The following is a 16,585-nucleotide window of genomic DNA, read 5'->3' on the forward strand; positions in this document are numbered from 1 at the left end:
GCTGCAAGCGATGGGATTCGGCAGCCGCCCGCGGGGGGACCGGCGCTTGGTTTAGGATGGGTGGGAAAACTGAAGCAGTCTCTTCTCCCAGCTGGGTCTTGGACTACAGGACCTATCCGTCCCAGCCCGAGAGGCACTGGAGCCAGCCGTAGAGTCTGGAGGAAAGCACCACTAACGTGGTACAGACTCAAAGCAGCCCTTCGCCAACCTGTGTTGTACTACAATACCCATAAGTCTCGATTTGCTCGGTTGGGCCAGGTGGGGTTGTGACAGCGCTACATGTCTTGGAGAGATTCCCAGCTCTGAGGAAGGGAGGCTTAGAGTATTGGGGCACTTCCTGATTCCTTTACCATCATCCTCAGCCAAACCAGGGACCTGGGGAGGGGATGTTCAGACTGAGATCTGGTGAAAAAGAGACCAACATCTGAACAATGATTCCTCTTCTCTAACAAAAGCGCATTCTCCATTGGCTACATTAGGTTGTTGGGATGAAAAGACAATATTATAGAGGGTTGGTTGGAAACCAGATGTAATGGTATGGTGGCGCAGTGGTTAGATTGCAGTATTGCAGGCTGACTCTGCCCACTGCCGGCAGTTCGATCCTGACTGGCTCAAGGTTGACTCAGCCTTCCATCCTTCCGCGGTCGGTTAAATGAGGACCCAGATTGTTGGGGGGGCAAGATGCTGACTCTGTAAACCGCTTAGAGAGGGCTGTGAAGACTGTGAAGCAGTGTATAAGTTTTAAATGCTATTGTTGTTGCTGTGTTGTGCAAAAGGACTTGCAGATTTGATTTTGGTCAAGGAATCCTTAGATTGAACCTACGCTCCACAGCATTGTCCTCCTTGTTTCATTGAGGGTGTTGGTCCTTCCCAGCTGGCACCTTGCATGTCCAACTATGAATTCTGTTCAAAGCGAAGTAGACAAGCTTTACATTCACACTTTTCCTTTAGGAGAGGAAAAGCCTTTCACTTAGGCAAGAGAAACGACATTAAGCCCAGGCAGATGTGTTTGCCCTTTCTTCTGAATGGGGGCTCCAAGCTTTTTTCCCAATTTCTAGCCACATAGCATTGCAATACCTATTTGCTTGCAGGCACCAAACTATTATGGTAATCTGGATTAACAATTTGAGGGAGGAGAGAATTGCTCTTTTCCTTCCTTCCTTCCTTCCTTCCTTCCTTCCTTCCTTCCTTCCTTCCTTCCTTCCTTCCTTCCTTCCTTCCTTCCTTCCTTCCTGGATTTTAAGAAGAGACAGCCACTTGTCTGAAATGGTATAGGGTCTCCTGCTTGAGCAGGGGGTTGGACTAGAAGACCTCCAATGTCCCTTCCAACTCTGTTATTCCTTCCTTCCTTCCTTCCTCCCTCCCTCTCTCCCTCCCTCCATTTCTCTTCCTCCCTCCCCTTATTTCTTCCCTCTCTCCCTCCCTCCATTTCTCTTCCTCCCTCCTTCTCCCTCCCCTTATTTCTTCCTTCCTTCCTTCCTTCCTTCCTTCCTTCCTTCCTTCCTTCCTTCCTTCCTTCTTTCTTTCTTTCTTTCTTTCTTTCTTTCTTTCTTTCTTTCTTTCTTTCTTTCTTTCTTTCTTTTCCTTATATGAGGCACAATCAAGTTGCTCTGCACCGACTGGCTGATGATATGCTATCCAACGGTGAGGTCTTCTAGTCCAGCCCCCTGCACCAGCAGGAACCCCTATACCAGTGGTTTTCAACCTTTTTAATGCCGCGACCCCCAACCAGTCATAAGTCGAGGACTACTCAACCGGTCGTAAGTCGAGGACTACTCAACTGGTGCAGCACCATTTGCAGAATGGGACTTTTGGCGGGCTCAGCAGGGCAGAGACAGCCTGGACAATTCCTATTGGCTTTTGAAAGCCAATAGAATTAGACTCTATTCAAGAGAGTCTCTTCTATTGGCTTTCAAAAGCCAATAGAATAAAAGGGAGTAGCACAGCTAAGGAAAAGGGGGAAAAAATGGCAGACTGCGTTGTTTGGCGACCCCCGTGAAATGGTCGCTCAACCCCAAATGGGGTCCCGACCCACAGGTGGAGAACCACTGCCCTAGACCACGTCAGACAAGTGTCTCTCCAGTCTCTTCTTAAAAGCCTCCAGGAGCTGGAAAGGCTGAGCTAAGATCTGTTGCAGCGTGCATCAGAATCTCCTCTGCAGCCACAGATGGGCTTGCTTTGGAAAGGACTCCAGAAATAGTCTTTTGATAGCCACTTAAGTAGGTCAACTTTTTGCCCAATGTACTTCCCAACTGTGTCCATTTCCAGTTCCTGCTGGGTGAGGGAGGGGATTGTTAAGCTACCAACCAGCACATTGCTGGGAAATTGCTTTTCGCCTCAGCTTTGCTTCCGAAGGCTGTCTTCCAGCTTCCAGTATGAGGGCAAAGCGATGTTCCTACGAAGACCGTGTACAAAACCGTTTGAAAGAGCTTAACACTGCCTCTTCCCGGGAACTCTGAAGGAATATAAAAAGGGCTGGGATTAACAAAAAGCAAACTAGCTTGAAGTTCTGGCAGGGGTGCCATGAAAAAACCGACTCTCAGCCTTTGCCTGGCCTGTTGCAAAACAAGGCAGCAGGCATGCAGAGTTATATAAATCAGGGATTTGTATTCAGAAGGGTTGCCGTTGGCCGTAATTCAGAGTTAATATTTTTGATGGGGTTGTAGGAAAGATGAAAGCAAGGACGAAGGGAAGGTTCAAAGAGAGCGGCTTTGGGTCACACATGTAGGCTGGCTCTTTTCAAGGTGATTCTCTTCCAGGATCTTTGCAAAGGAGGGAAAGAACGCTATTTTTTTTCCCCCTCGCTTCAAATTTTACGTTTAGATTTTTTCTAAGGTTTGCCATTGAATTTCTCACGCTTCGCGCTTCAACAGGGCAAAAACCAACCTTGCGGTTTTCACTCATCGTGATTAGAGTTCGGGGTGTGTGTGTGTGAAGAACTGCGAGGGGTCTTGGGACCTGAGACTGCCCACATTGCTATAAATTGCAAATGCAGCTTTATTTGTTTTGTGCAATTCTGGGGGTTTCCTTATTCTTTAGTAACCGAGGTGCAGGAAAGAATATCCCAGAGCCAGAGAAAATGTCTAAATCAGGTGGAAAAGTGTACGAAATAAGGCACAGTGTGGAGAATCTATGTACTAACAAAACTTTCGCTGTGATCTTGAACTAGCTGAAATGGTGCCTCGTAGAGAGATAATTTGTGAACCAAGGTATCTCAAATGAACTAACTTACAGATTGCATCCAAAATCCAGGGCCCATCTCTCCCAATTTGGGGAAGCTATGGTTGCTTCAGTGTTATTGGCTCCTGCTGCTGGGCTGCTGTGGTGATCCCATGATCTTTGTTTTCAATGTTTTGTGACAGTTTCCCAGCCAGTCGTGCAGTCCCTTGTTCGCTCCCTCCATCCAGCAGCAACCACTTACCTACTGGCTGAAAGGGAAGGGAAGGGAGGAGGGAGGGAGGGAAGAAGGAAGGAAGGAAGGAAGGAAGGAAGGAAGGAAGGAAGGAAGGAAGGAAGGAAGGAAGGAAGGAAGGAAGAGTAGGATGGAGGAAAGGAAGGGAATATGGGCAAGGGTGTAATATAGGAGAAAGCACTCCTCCACATTAAGTTTTGTCTAGCACAGAGATGGAAATTCTTTGTTGAATTTCTGTTTTAAAAAATCTTCACTGAGCTGATATTGATCAGAACGCTTACGGTTTGTTTCTACTAATTTCGCTAATTTTTGTTTCACTGGGTTTTTAAAGGAAGGGATTTTGTTTGTTTGTTTGCTTGTTTGTTTGCATGTTATGCAAGGCTACCGGGAAATAATAGCCATCCTTCTGGAGCCACACGCTTTTGGCAATCCTAACTCAAATTCTTGAAAATTACAGGCTTCATTTCATGGAACTGCAGGATTTCTTTCTGGCGAAATCCCTTTGAAGGCTTTAGAGTCAGTGCAGGATGAAAGGAGCCCTTTCATGTTTTAGCCAGGGCTATCAGCAAAAAACACCCGTTCAGTGGGTTTTGCAGCAGCTCACTGTCTTTCATCTGATTCCTATGTATTATCTTAAAAATGATTTTGAAAGCTCTAAGTGAACTCTTCATTTGTGTCGGTTCAGGCGGGTAAATATTTGCATTCCCATAGTGTGATGGTGTGTGTCTATGGAGTGAAATCTATCAGTCACACTTGAGTGCTTTCAGTTCTAAGAGGAATCCCATATCTATTATTAATCTTTTAGAAGGCACTATGCATATCCCCAAATCTTCCTTCCTTCCTTCTTATTTCCTTCCTTCCTTCCTTCCTTTTTATTTCCTTCCTTCCTTCCTTTTTATTTCCATCCTTCCTTCCTTTTTATTTTCTTCCTTCCTTCCTTTTTATTTCCATCCTTCCTTCCCATTCAGATTTCCTTCCTTCCTTCCCTCTCTCCCCATCTCCTTCCTTCCTTCTTTCCTTCCTCTCTTCATTTTGTCATCTCCTTCCTTCCTTCCCATTTCCATTTCCTTCTTTCCTTCTCTCCCTCCCCATCTCCTTCCTTCTCATTCCCATCTCCTTCCTCCCTCCTCCCTCCCTCTCTCTTTCCTCCTTCCTTCCTACCTTCCTTCCTTCATTCTTATTCCCATTTCTTTCCTTCATTCCCTCCCTCCCTTCCTCTTTCCCTTCTCCTTCCTTCCTTCCTTCCTTCCTCCCTCCCTCCCTCCCTGCTTTCTGTTCCCATCTCCCTCCCTCCTTCCTTCCCTCCCTCCCTCTGCTCCGGAGAGGTGTATTGTCAAGAACATTGCCATTGTGGTTTTCTGTCCCTCTGTACTGAGAAGCCAACAAAACTTTTAGGAGGAACACCAACACAGATGTAAGAATCAGACTTTAGAAATGAAAAAAAAAAAAGCTTAAAAGATCCATTCGCCGTTTGTCGTCCCCAGGAAAACATCCCCTTCTCCACGATAACCTGCTTAAGTCATAAAACTTTCCCACCCTCCAAAAAAATTATTTCCTTCGATATCAACTGATTTGTTTAATGGACTTGAACTGACAGCGAGTCAGTTAAATCAAGGCAGTGACCTTTGTTATTTATTAAAAAGTCTGTGGAGTTCAGCTTGGCATGAGATTACGTTCCCTAACACGAAGTTCGTGCATTGTGGTGTGTGCTTAGCTCCCTCTCAGATCGTGCATTTTCCTTCCCCAGCCCGGCCGGGTGGATTGTCCCAACTTGTACTAAAGAGGAAGAAAAAACAAACCCATATCTCATTCTTGGAGAAGTGGTCGAGACGGCAAGCCTGGATTGAAAACCCAGCTGACTGTTGTGCGTCACAATTGTAGAACCTTCCCTGTTTTCATCCTTCCTTATATATATATAAAAAAAACTGCCTGTATTGCTTTTTTTATTCATACTAAATAGCAAAAAAAAAAAAAAAAAGCTGACAGCAAGAGGCAAGGAAAAAAGAGGTGAGCTGAACTGAAGAAGAAAAAAGGACAATAGTCCCCCCCCCTTTTCTTGTTTTTTCTTCATCAGCTGGCTGCAGAGAGGCCGGCTGAAGAGAGAGCAAAAGTTTTATGATGATGAATTAAAACTGCCGTCCTTCAGGGTGGCTGAATGGATAAGGCAGATGGAAAGTACAGACTGTCTTTCCCATAATGGGGCATATTAAAGATGTTCCTCGTTGTTTACAGGGTGGATTGAGCGATAGCAAACTTGCACAAGGCAAGAGCGAATTGCGACACGATAGAGGCATTTTTGTTGTTGTTGTTGACATAAAGATATTTGTGAACTGCAAAAAAAGAAAAAGAGAGAGAGAGAGAGAGAGGCTTTATTTAAACAAAGAAAGGATTCTTCGAAACCATGCAAAAGTGGAAACAATCAAACATTACGGGAACTATGCAACCTATCACAAAAAAAAAGAGCCTCAAATTTGGTTGAAAGGAGCATTATCAATGCTGTGTGGCAGAGATATGAACCAAATATGGGGAGACTTAAACTAGACATGTCTAGTTTAATGAAGAGAAGGACTAGTGGAGACATGATAGCAGTGTTCCAGTATCTGAGGGGCTGCCACAAAGAAGAGGGGGTCAAACTGTTTTCCAAAGCACCAGAAGAAGCAGGACAAGAAGCAATGGATGGAAACTTATCAAGGAGAGAAGCAACCTGGAATTAAGGAGAAATTTCCTGACAGGAAGAACAATTGATGAGTGGAATAGCTTCCCTCTGGACTGGTGGCTTTGAAGAAGAGATTTGTCTGAAATGGTTTTCTGCCTGAGCAAGAGGGTGGACTAGAAGATCTCCAAGATCCCTTCCAATCTTGTCATTCTGTATTCTGGAACTTATGGTAGTGATACCTGCACAACAGCCTGCCAATTACTTTCAGTGGCTGATGACTAGCTACAATATTGAGAGAAAACGAACTTTATCTATCTATTCCAATCATCCTTTTATAACAGCTCCATCTTCTCCCTATCCCCTTCCTTCTGGCATGCAACATTCTGGAAATATTCTAGACTTTCTTGAAATAACTCCTGTTTAATTCAGAGGGACTGTGCTAGATCAGAAGGAGAGACAGTTGCCTTCCAGATGTTATTCACGGTAGTCTTGTCCGGTGATGGATGTCGGGTGAAAAATATGATTTAGCAAATGCTCTAAAGATATACATTCCTCTGCTGCCTTTACTTTTCAATAGAGGAGAATATGGTTGAACTGTTCTAGAATATATCTAGAACATTGGTGCTCTCTGAGCTTGGTGGTTTCCTTGCAGACATTTCATCACCCAACTAGGTAACATCATCATTGCTGGAAGGGAGTGGAGTTTTTCTCTCTGTTTACATACAAGTGGGTTGTCCTGTCAGTGTTATTGTTATTGTATAACTTCACTTATTGTTTGCTATTCATGAGTGAAGCCCATTGAGTTCTATGGAGTTTAGTGTCTAGGTTCTCTATTTGCAATTGCAAACTTAGGCAAATGGGATCTATTTTTTGATTCAACAGTTCGTGCAAAAAGGACTTTGTAACTACAAAGTAACAGGGCTGTTCATTCTTAGGAACTATTTTGTAGATACGAAGTTACCACACTGGGATACTAATTCAAAAACAACAACAACAAAAAATAACCCTACTCCACAGATACAAAGTACACTGGCTATTAATTCAATTTCTTGTTTGTTGTTTTTGCACTTTACATAAGGAACCGCAATCACACCAGTAGATCAGGCCTTCGGGATCTGTGGCATCAAGGAGTTAGAATATATTTGGAATAACAGAGTTGAAAGCCTTGTAGGTCATCTAGTCCAACCCCCTACCCAAGCAGGCGAGCCTACACCAGAGGGCCCCAAACTTTTGGGCACCAGGGACCAATTCCGTGGAGAGAGGTTTTTCCACGGACTGGAGGGTGTGTGGTTTTGTGTGCTGCCTGCATCCCATGGATGGGGCTTTGCTTGTTTGTGCAGACCGGTTGCTGGAATGCTGTGGCTGGTACCGGTCCACGGACTGGGGGTTGGGGGACCCCTGCCTTACACCATTTCCGACAGGTGGCTGCTGCCTTCAAATACAGGCGGATTGAAACGTTTTTAAACCGTTGATTTGGACATTTGTCCAGTTTAAAGCCCACTTCTGGCCGTTCGGACGTCCATCACCTCTTGGGGGATGGGGCTGGACTGGGTACCACTTTACTTATTGGGGGGAAACTACATCTCCCAAACTGCACTGCGTCTCTGGAAAGCCGGCGATTGGCCATCCAGCGCTCGGACTGGTGGGTTTTAATTTCTGGAGAGGGGCTGTGATTGGTGGGCGTGCTCAGCAAAGGGAAGGGACGGAGGGGCGGGGACAGTTCGTGGTCTTAGAAGGCAGTTCTAGGATTGGCCCCCGGGCTCTTGAACGACGTACAGGCGTGGGCAGCGATTGGCTGGCTCCGAGGAGGGGCGGGTGCTTAGTGCCTGAGGGAAGGGGATGCTGCCTGTCCAGTCGAGCCGGAGAACCGGCTGGTCCCGCGGCCGGAGAGATGGTATCCGGCCGAGGCTGCCAGGATGGAGCCCAGCGGCGTGGAAGCCGCTTATCCGCGCCTCTTCGGCGTCACCCAGCGGTAAGGGACGGTGGAGAGCGAGTGGGCGGAGCCAGAGGCATCCCCGCCCACCCGTGGGGGTGGCTACAGCGCTGGTGGGCGGAGCTCCTCGGTTGCGCAACCTGTAATTCTGGGGGGGGAGGGGAAGAGGGTAGGGTGATGGGAATTGCAGTCCAGGGATGCAGGCTGTGATGGGGAGGGATGCTGTTGGCTGTCACAATATAAAAAAGATGTTGAGATAAGACAGGATGCAGAATAGAGTAGAGCAAAACAGAACAGAACAGAATAGAATAGAACAAAATACAGTAGGTAAAGGAAGGAAGAATAGAGTAGAGTAGAATAGAATAGAATAGAACAGAACAAAATACAGTAGGTAAAGGAAGAATAGAATAGAATAGGGAATAGAATAGAATAGAACAAAATACAGTAGGTAAAGGAAGGAAGAATAGAGTAGAATAGAAATAGAATAGAACAGAATGGGGAATAGAATAGAATAGAACAGAATACAGTAGGTAAAGGAAGAATAGAATAGAATAGAATAGAATAGAATAGAATAGAATAGGAAATAGAATGGAATGGAATGGAATAGAATAGAACAATAACTTTAAAAAGAAAGCATGCAAAAAAGAACAACAAAAGATGATTAGGGGGCTTGGAGGCTAAAACATATAAAGAACGGTTGCAGGAATTGAGTAGGTCTAGTTTAATGAAAAGAAGGACTAAGGGTGACATGACAGCAGTCTTCCAATATTTGACGGGTCAACATAGTGTCCAAAGCACCGGAGGGCAGGACAGGAAGCAATGGATAGAATTCTTTTGTAGGACCTGGGATGGCCTTCAGAAATACAGGTCATCCTTGAGTTATGACCAAATGTAGGTTGCTCAAGGAATAGCAATAGTGCTTAGACTTATATACCGCTTCACACTGCTTTACAGCCTTCTCTAAGCGGTTTACAAAGTCAGCGCATTGCCCCCCCCGAACAATCTGAGTCCTTATTGTACTGACCTCAGAGGATGGGGGGAAAAAACAAACAAGAACCCAGAATTGCAGAAGAGTAGGTTTGTAAAGTCTGACTGAATTGGGGTAGTAATTTGAGGTGAGGGAAAATAAATTCCAGGTGCTTGCAGCTGACCCCTTTCCCCCTGATGACAAAAATCGCTCTAGCCATGAGCAGGAGAGAAAGACAGATGGATGGAGATGGTGCAGTTTTGTCTTGCCCAGCAAGAAAAGAAATGAGCGTATTTAAATCTCTGGGTGGGGTGTTTTTTGTTTTTTTCCAGACATTTCACTACCAACTAGGTAACATAATCAATGCTTCAGTAGCTGGGTAATGAAACATCTACAAAAAGAACCCCCAACCAAGCTCAGAGAACAGCAAGAAGTCCACCGTTCAACGCTGAGCTGCAAATATTCTCTTCTATTGGCATCTCAGTGTGGCCACGAGCTCGGAAGAATTGGCTGTTTGCATGTCTATTCTTTAAGAAAAACATGCCGATGAGGTCCCATCGGATTACAGTTATTTTGTCGGATGGTTTTCCCATGACGAGAGCTGGAACAAGCCTTTGGGAGTTTCCAACCCTTTCCATGCACAGTGTGTCAAAGAGAATGCCAAAACTGTGAAGCCGTTGACTGGGACCTTTTCAGCAACACTCCAGACCTAGACAGAGGGAGGAGGAGGAGGAGGAAGAAGAGGAAGAGGAAGAGGAGGAAGAGGAGAAGGAGGAGGAGGAGGAGGAGGAGGAGGAGGAGGAGGAGGAGAACTGTGGGGTCCTTGGTGCTCTCTGAGCTTGGTTGTTTTCTCGCAAATGTTTCATGGCCCAACTAGCTAACATCATCAGTGCTAGAAGGTAGGAGGAGGAGGAGGAGGATTGTGGGATCTTTGGTGCTCTCTGAGCTGGGTGGTTTTATTGCAGACATTTCATGACCCAACTAGGCAAATCATCAGTGCTAGAAGGGAGGGGGTGTTGGGAGGAGGAGGAGGACTGTGGAGTCCTTAGTGCTCTCTGACCTTGGTGCTTTTCTTACAGACGTTTCAATACCCAAGTAGCATCAGTCCTAGAAGGGAGTGGGGTATGCAAGGAGGAAAAGGAGGACTTTGGGGTCCTTGGTGCTCTCTGAGTTTGGTTGTTTTCTTACAGATGTTTCATGACCCAACTATCTCGTCTACAACATCATCAGAAGGGACTGGGGTTTGTGGAGTGGAAGGAAAAGGAGGAGGAGGAGGAGGAGGAGGAGGAGGAGGAGGAGGAGGAGGAGGAGGAGGAGGACAGCGACAATGACAACAATGACTGTGGAGTCCTGGGTGCTCACTGAGCTTGGTTGTTTTCTTTCAGACATCTCATTGCCCAAGTAGGTAACATCATCAGTGTTAGAAGGGAATGGGGTGTGCAAGGAGGACGAGGAAGATAGATGATATTACCTAGTTTGGACAATGAAACATCTGCAAGGAAACAACTAAGCTCAGAGGGCACCAAAGAAACAAACTTCCCAGTGTTAGTTATCCTCTGGAGAGGTCATTCCTATAGGAGAAAAGCAGGCTGGGCCGGAAGGTGTGGTTAAACATGTCATCAGTTTGGGATTTTTGCATTCCCACATGAAACCCAAACCCAATGAATTCCATTGACCCTTATCTGGTGCCTCTTTAGGTTTGATGGTCTAGGGTCTCCTGCTTGAGAAAGGGTTTGGAGTAGAAGACCTCCAAGGTCCCTTCCAGCTCTATTCTAATTGATTGATTGATTGATTGACCGTTAGTTAACCAGATTCTTGTGGTATATAATCATAAACTCTTAATAACAAACTCTTCTGTGCTTTGAGCACCTGACAATTCTCAAATACGTGTTCCTTTGGTTGTAGACGAGGCCTCAGCCATCCTGATCTTTGGGTAATTGTTGGGGGTCTGATCAATCCCTGCAAACTCTTTGAGGGGAAGAATTAGATATATGTTGTTACTATGGGACCTTTGCTTTGTGCTGGAAGATAAATCAGGTAAAGTGTCCTTTGCAATAGAGTCTCAGGGGAAATCCTTTCTGCTAGAGGATTGACAGGACTGGGAACTGGATCCTGGCTCTCTTTAAGCACGGTTGGAAAGCCCCGAAGGAACTGTGAGAACGGCCCGAGAGAAGCCCATCCATCTCCTTGAAAAGTTATTTTTGAAACTTTTGGCATGCGGAATTGGCTGGCGATCCTGAACTTCCAATCAACCACTGAGATGTTTCTTGAAAAAATTATTTTTGGCGTTCCCCCGAACTGCTTCCATCAGCTGGTAATTGTCATTTCACCCATTTCCCTCGAAATGAATGAATCAGACTCCCACATCTTAAATGAAAAGGGGTTTATATGCCTTTGGACTGTCTCCCAGGCGTATATGAACCCCTTCTTGGCTTAAAGGATGCCATTAAACTCTTCTGGTTCTTCAAAGATCATCTGATCTCTTCAAAGAATTTGGGGTATAAGAGCAAAGGATGGTTCTTGATATGGATGGCTGGACTTTCATTGTAGGAGGTGACCAGGCTGAGCCGAAGGGAGGGGTCAAACACGTCATAAGTCAGGAGTCCCTGCGCTTCCGCAAGAGATCTAAGCCCATTCCACCTTGAATGCCTTTCTTATCTCCTGCTCATTTCCCTTTACTGTTAGTTGGCCAGGTTCTTGTAAGGAGCTTAAGCTTGCAATGAATCTTTACGTTCAATTGAACTGCCCGAATCTCCTGATTTCCCCGACACTAGACATTTGTCTTCCATAATCCAGAAAATGAAAAAGACGGTTTAGATTCGATATGGACCAGTTGCCCAGCATCTCAATTTTGATCGTGTGACCACGGAGACGCCGGAACGGTCGTAAGTGTAAAAAAACGGCCATAAGTCACTTATTTTCACTGCCGTTGTAACAGTCACTAAACAAACTGTTATAAGCCGAGGATTACTTGTACACAGAAAACATGGGCTGGCACAGTTTTGGGAGATGGATGCAAACAGGATGTCTTTCCATCCTGGCTGTGGACGATGTGCTCCAATCTTTGCTCCTTAAACTCCGATGTACCCATTATGTCCAACTCCCTGAACGTTGCAGAAGGAGACGATCAGGACATCTGCATGAGTCATCCGCTTTGCCGAGGTTAATTCATTTAAATTCCATTTAAGGCAAATGAGAGAAAATGGAACTGTTGCTTTTGTTATTTATTTATTTTATTCAAAAGGCCTGGCTTGTACGCTTGTCTGCCCCGAAGCTTCCAGCATGCTAATTGAAGGCCAGCATAGAATAAATGCTTGAATTTGTGGGTCAAGGTCTAGGTAGTCCTTTGACTTAACGACTGCCGTGGAGTTGCCAGTTTTGATTACGTGCTCTTAGGGAGGTTGTGATGGTCATGTGTGTGAAAAACACACTCTTCAGTGCTGGAGTAACTTTGAACCGTCAATAAACAAATGGCTGTAAATCAAGGACTATCTATATCTTGAAAGCAAGGGTCCAATGACAGGGCTGATCTATCATTGGAGAAGAAGGCAGGGGATCTGTACTGGATCACCTATCTCCTCTGCAGGCTGAGAAAAATCCCCCCCCCCGCTTTTTTGGCTAGAGACCTTGGAAAGCTGCAGTCAGCCAGCCTAAGAGTTGGCTGGACTGATGCCCGTGTCCGTATTAAGTCTCTTGGTATGTCAAAGGAAATATGGAGGCGTTCCTAGATGCCAATCCTGTTTTGTTTGCAAAACACAGAGACAATCGGGAGAAGCAGCAAGGAGCATCCGTGCGCCAAAGGTGGACAGATGTGAACTGTGCTTTTATGGGTAACAGAATAACTGAGTTGGAAGGGAACCTTGGAGGTCTTCTAGTCCAACCCTCTCCTCAAGCAGGAAACGCTATACCATTCCAGGCAACTGCTTGTTCAATCTCTTCTTAAAAACCTCCAATGATGGAGCACCAGGCAAGTCGTTCCACTGGTTAATTGTTCTCACTGTTAGGAAATTCCTCCTTAGTTCTAGGTTGCTTCTCTCTTTGATCAGTTTCCATCCATTGCTTCTTGTCCTGCCTTCGGGTGCTTTGGAGAAATAGGTTGACCCCCCCCCTCTTCTTTGCAGCAGCCCCCTTAGGTACTGGAAGACTGTTATCCTGTACCCCCTAGCCCTTCTTTTCATCAAACTAAACATACCCAATTCCTGGAACCGCTCTTTATAGGTTTTAGGCTCCAGTCCCCCAAACATCTTTGTTGCTCATCTCTGCACTCTTTCCAGAGTCTCAACATCTTTTTGATATTTTATATTTTTATATTGTGGCAACCAACAGCATCCCTTGAATTCACCACCTTGATGAGTTTCCATCCATTGCTTCTTATCCTGCCTTCAGGTGCTTTGGAGAATAGGTTGACCCCTTATTCTTTGGGGCAGCCCCTTAGTTGCTGACTGCTAAGCCAAATATTTGACACCTGCTGTGGGTGAGGACCCAGGCCAATGCTTCGCCAGCTTGGCAATTTGAAGAGGGGTGGACTTCAATTCCCAGGGTCCCCCGGCCAGCAAGCCCAGGTGGCAGAGGTTGAGAGCCATTGATTCAGTCACAAACTGGCGCAGCAGAAATAATATTGCACATTGAAAGGCGGAGTTGCTTTCGGCCTTAAATTAAGATGCATCTCTCTCCTTTTGGCACCGGACGCAAAAAAAACATGCCTAACTCCTTTTTTTCTCAGCTGACTAATATTTCTACTCGGTGGAGAAAAATGTATACTGTATTTCTCTGTTTGGATAAACCTGTCTTTGTTATTTTTTCTGTCTCCTATTAGGGAGCTCGCCTATTCCCTCCCCCCAAATGAAAAAAAAAAAAAAGGCAGACTTGTGGCCTGGATCCAATTAGTTTTCTCTCTCACAAGAGATCTCAAGATCTTTTTAAGAGGATTCTAAGCAGGAGGAAATCATTGTCGTTGCTGTTTGTTTGTTTATTTTTTTAAAAAAAAACTCCCGTCGTTTAAAAATAGCAAATAAAAAAATCACCTACTAAGGATCGGAGAGCTGATTTGGCGTCGCCGGTTGTGCCAGAAACCAGGAGAGCCTGAGTTCTGTTTTACGACTTTCTTTGCTATCGTCGTTAAGTGAATCGCTGCACAGTTCTTAAGTGAGTAATGTGGCTGGTCAATGAATCGGGCTTCCCCCTCAACTTTGGTCGCAAAAGGGGATCACGTGACCTCGAGGCGCTGCGACCGTCATGCGTATGATCCAGTTGCCAGGCGTCTGAATTTTCATGGGGATGGCGCAATGGTCAAAAGTGTGAAAAACAGTCATAAATCCCTTTTTCTGGTGATGTAACTTTGGACGGTCGCTAAAACAAACTGTTGCAACTTGGGGAATATCTGCATTTCCAACTGGAGCACCAACAGCTTTCTGCCAGAGCGTCTTTCCTATGGGGGACCTTGTGAGAGCATGGCTCTTGTTCCCCTGATAGAGTAACAACAACAACAACAACAACAACAGCAATAATAATAAAGTTGGAAGGGATCTTGGGGGCCTAGTCTAACCTCCCTATAACATTCTAGACAAATGGCTGTCCAGTCTCTTCTTAAAAACTTCCAGTGTTGGAGCATTCACCGTTTCTGGAGGCAGGTTGTTCCACTGGTTAATTGTTCTAACTGTCAGGAAGTTTCTCCTTGGTTCTAGGTTGCTTCTCTCCTTGATTAGTTTCCACCCGTTGCTTCTTGTCCTGCCTTCAGGTGCTTTGGAAAATAGCTTAATTCCCTCTTCTTTATGGCAGCCCCTGAGATATTGGAATACTGCTATCATGTCCCCCCTTGTCCTTCTCTTCGTTAAACTAGACATACCCAATTCTAGCAACCGTTCCTTATATGTTTTAGCCTCCAGTCCCCTAATCATCTTTGTTGCTCTTCTCTGTACTCTTTCTAGAGTCTCAACCTCTTTTTTACATCGTGGTGACCAAAACTGGATGCAGTATTCCAGGTGTGGCCTTACCAAGGCCTTGTAAAGCGGTATCAACACTTCACGTGATCTTGATTCTATCCCTCTATTAATGCAGCCTAGCACTGTGTTGGCTTTTTTGGCACCTGCAGCACACGGCTGGCTCAGGAGCGGGTTATCATTCAGAGACTCAACGTTTATCCTTTAGGACCGTGGCTTTCTTTGTCTCTCTCGGTGAATCCTGTTTTCAAAAGGGAAAACTTTCTTCTCGGTCACCGTTCATTGTCAACCCATGTCTACTTCTTCTTCCGGTCTCAACTTGCCCCAAAGAATCTTTTTCGGACAGAGAGGAAGCCAGCCCCCCCACCCCAAATTGACGACTCCTAGCCCCCTTCCCCAAAGCGTCTAGATTTCCCCCAAACGATTTGAAGACTGCGATGTCCAGGTTTCACTTAAAATTCCTCTCGCAATCTTCTTCGCAACACGAAGTCCGTCCGACCAAGAATTATTCCAAGGCTAGTTTCTGTGGCAACCAGCCGGAGAAGTCCTAGAGATTGGAGGAAGAAACCACTGTTGGTTTCCTTTAAAAATAAAAATAAAATAAAATAAAATAAAATAAAGGAAGGGGAAGCTACCCTATTGGAGTTTTCACTTTGAAAAGCGCCAAGCGTGCAACTTTTCTCTCCTTTCTCCCTTTTGTTCCAATTTCGTAATATACACCAAAAGGAGATGATCGGAGCTGATCCAAAGATGCTTGTCACGTGCCGGGTTTGTTCTCCTTGTCTTGGGGAAGAGTGGATCTTCAGAGATGTGGGATCCACCTTATTTACTGATTTATTTTCCTTACAGGTCATCCTTGACTTATCGCCATTCATTAGTAGTGACTGTTCGAAGTTGCAACGGCAGTGAAAAAAGTGATTTTTTTCACTGTTTTTTACACTGTTGCAGCCTCCCCATAGTCATGTGATCAAAATTCAGATGCTTGACAACTGACTCATATTTATGACGGTCGCAGTGTCCACTGGAGTCACGTGATCCCTTTTGTGACTTTCTGACAAGCAAGGTCCCCCATAGTCTTCCTCCTCCTCCTCCCCACAAGCCCCTCTCACTTCTAACACTGATGATGTTACCTAGTTGGGTCATGAAACGTCTGCAAGAGAACCATCAAGCTCAGAGAGCACCAAGGACCCCACAATAATCCTCCTCCTCCTTCTCCTCCTCCTCCTCCTCCACTCAACAGACCCCACTCCCTTCTAGCACTGATGATATTACCTGACTCTTCCTGGGTTTTTTGGCTGTGAAAAATGTTTGTAGCCTAAGCCCCATTTTTCCAAAGTTGATTGCAGCCTTTGTGTGGAGGCTAATTTCTTAGAAGACTGGGGTCAAGTTCTCAGCCTGATCTTTATCCCCATCTCCACCCCTCTCGTGTTTTAAATATGCTGCAGGACCTAAAGTCCTCTTCCTTTTTTGGTGAGAGAGAGAGAGGGAAAAGAGAGGAGGAGAGGGCGGGGGAGAGAGAGAGAGAGAGAAGGGAGAGAGATGGGGAGAAGGGGGGAATAAAGAAGAGACAGAGAGAGAGGCAGACAGAGAAGGGGAGGCAGGAAAGGAGAGAGAAAGAGAAGAGGGAGAGAGGAAGAACAGAAAGAGAAGAGAGACGGGGGAGAGAGAGAGAAAAGGG

General features: G+C 45.5%; 1 protein-coding gene across 5 annotated transcripts in view; it reads left to right on the forward strand.

Annotated features, from left to right (window-relative positions):
• The window catches only part of GARNL3 (GTPase activating Rap/RanGAP domain like 3), a 52,307-nt gene that overhangs the window by 981 nt on the left and 34,741 nt on the right, over positions 1-16,585 (forward strand). The window contains exon 1 of one of the 5 annotated variants that reach the window (XM_039327093.1): positions 7,787-8,040. The exons of 2 other annotated variants lie outside the window; for them this stretch is intronic. In XM_039327093.1, the coding sequence (XP_039183027.1) occupies positions 7,985-8,040 (56 nt within the window). In that variant the 5' untranslated portion in view covers positions 7,787-7,984. Of the gene's footprint in view, positions 1-7,786; positions 8,041-11,911; positions 12,131-16,585 lie in introns of those variants that run through there. 2 more of the 5 variants (XR_005554720.1, XM_039327091.1) reach the window with 2 other exon arrangements.

This window comes from Crotalus tigris, unplaced genomic scaffold (genome assembly GCF_016545835.1).
Source record: "Crotalus tigris isolate CLP2741 ecotype Arizona unplaced genomic scaffold, ASM1654583v1 scf7180000024350.909852, whole genome shotgun sequence".
NCBI lineage: Eukaryota > Metazoa > Chordata > Lepidosauria > Squamata > Viperidae > Crotalus > Crotalus tigris.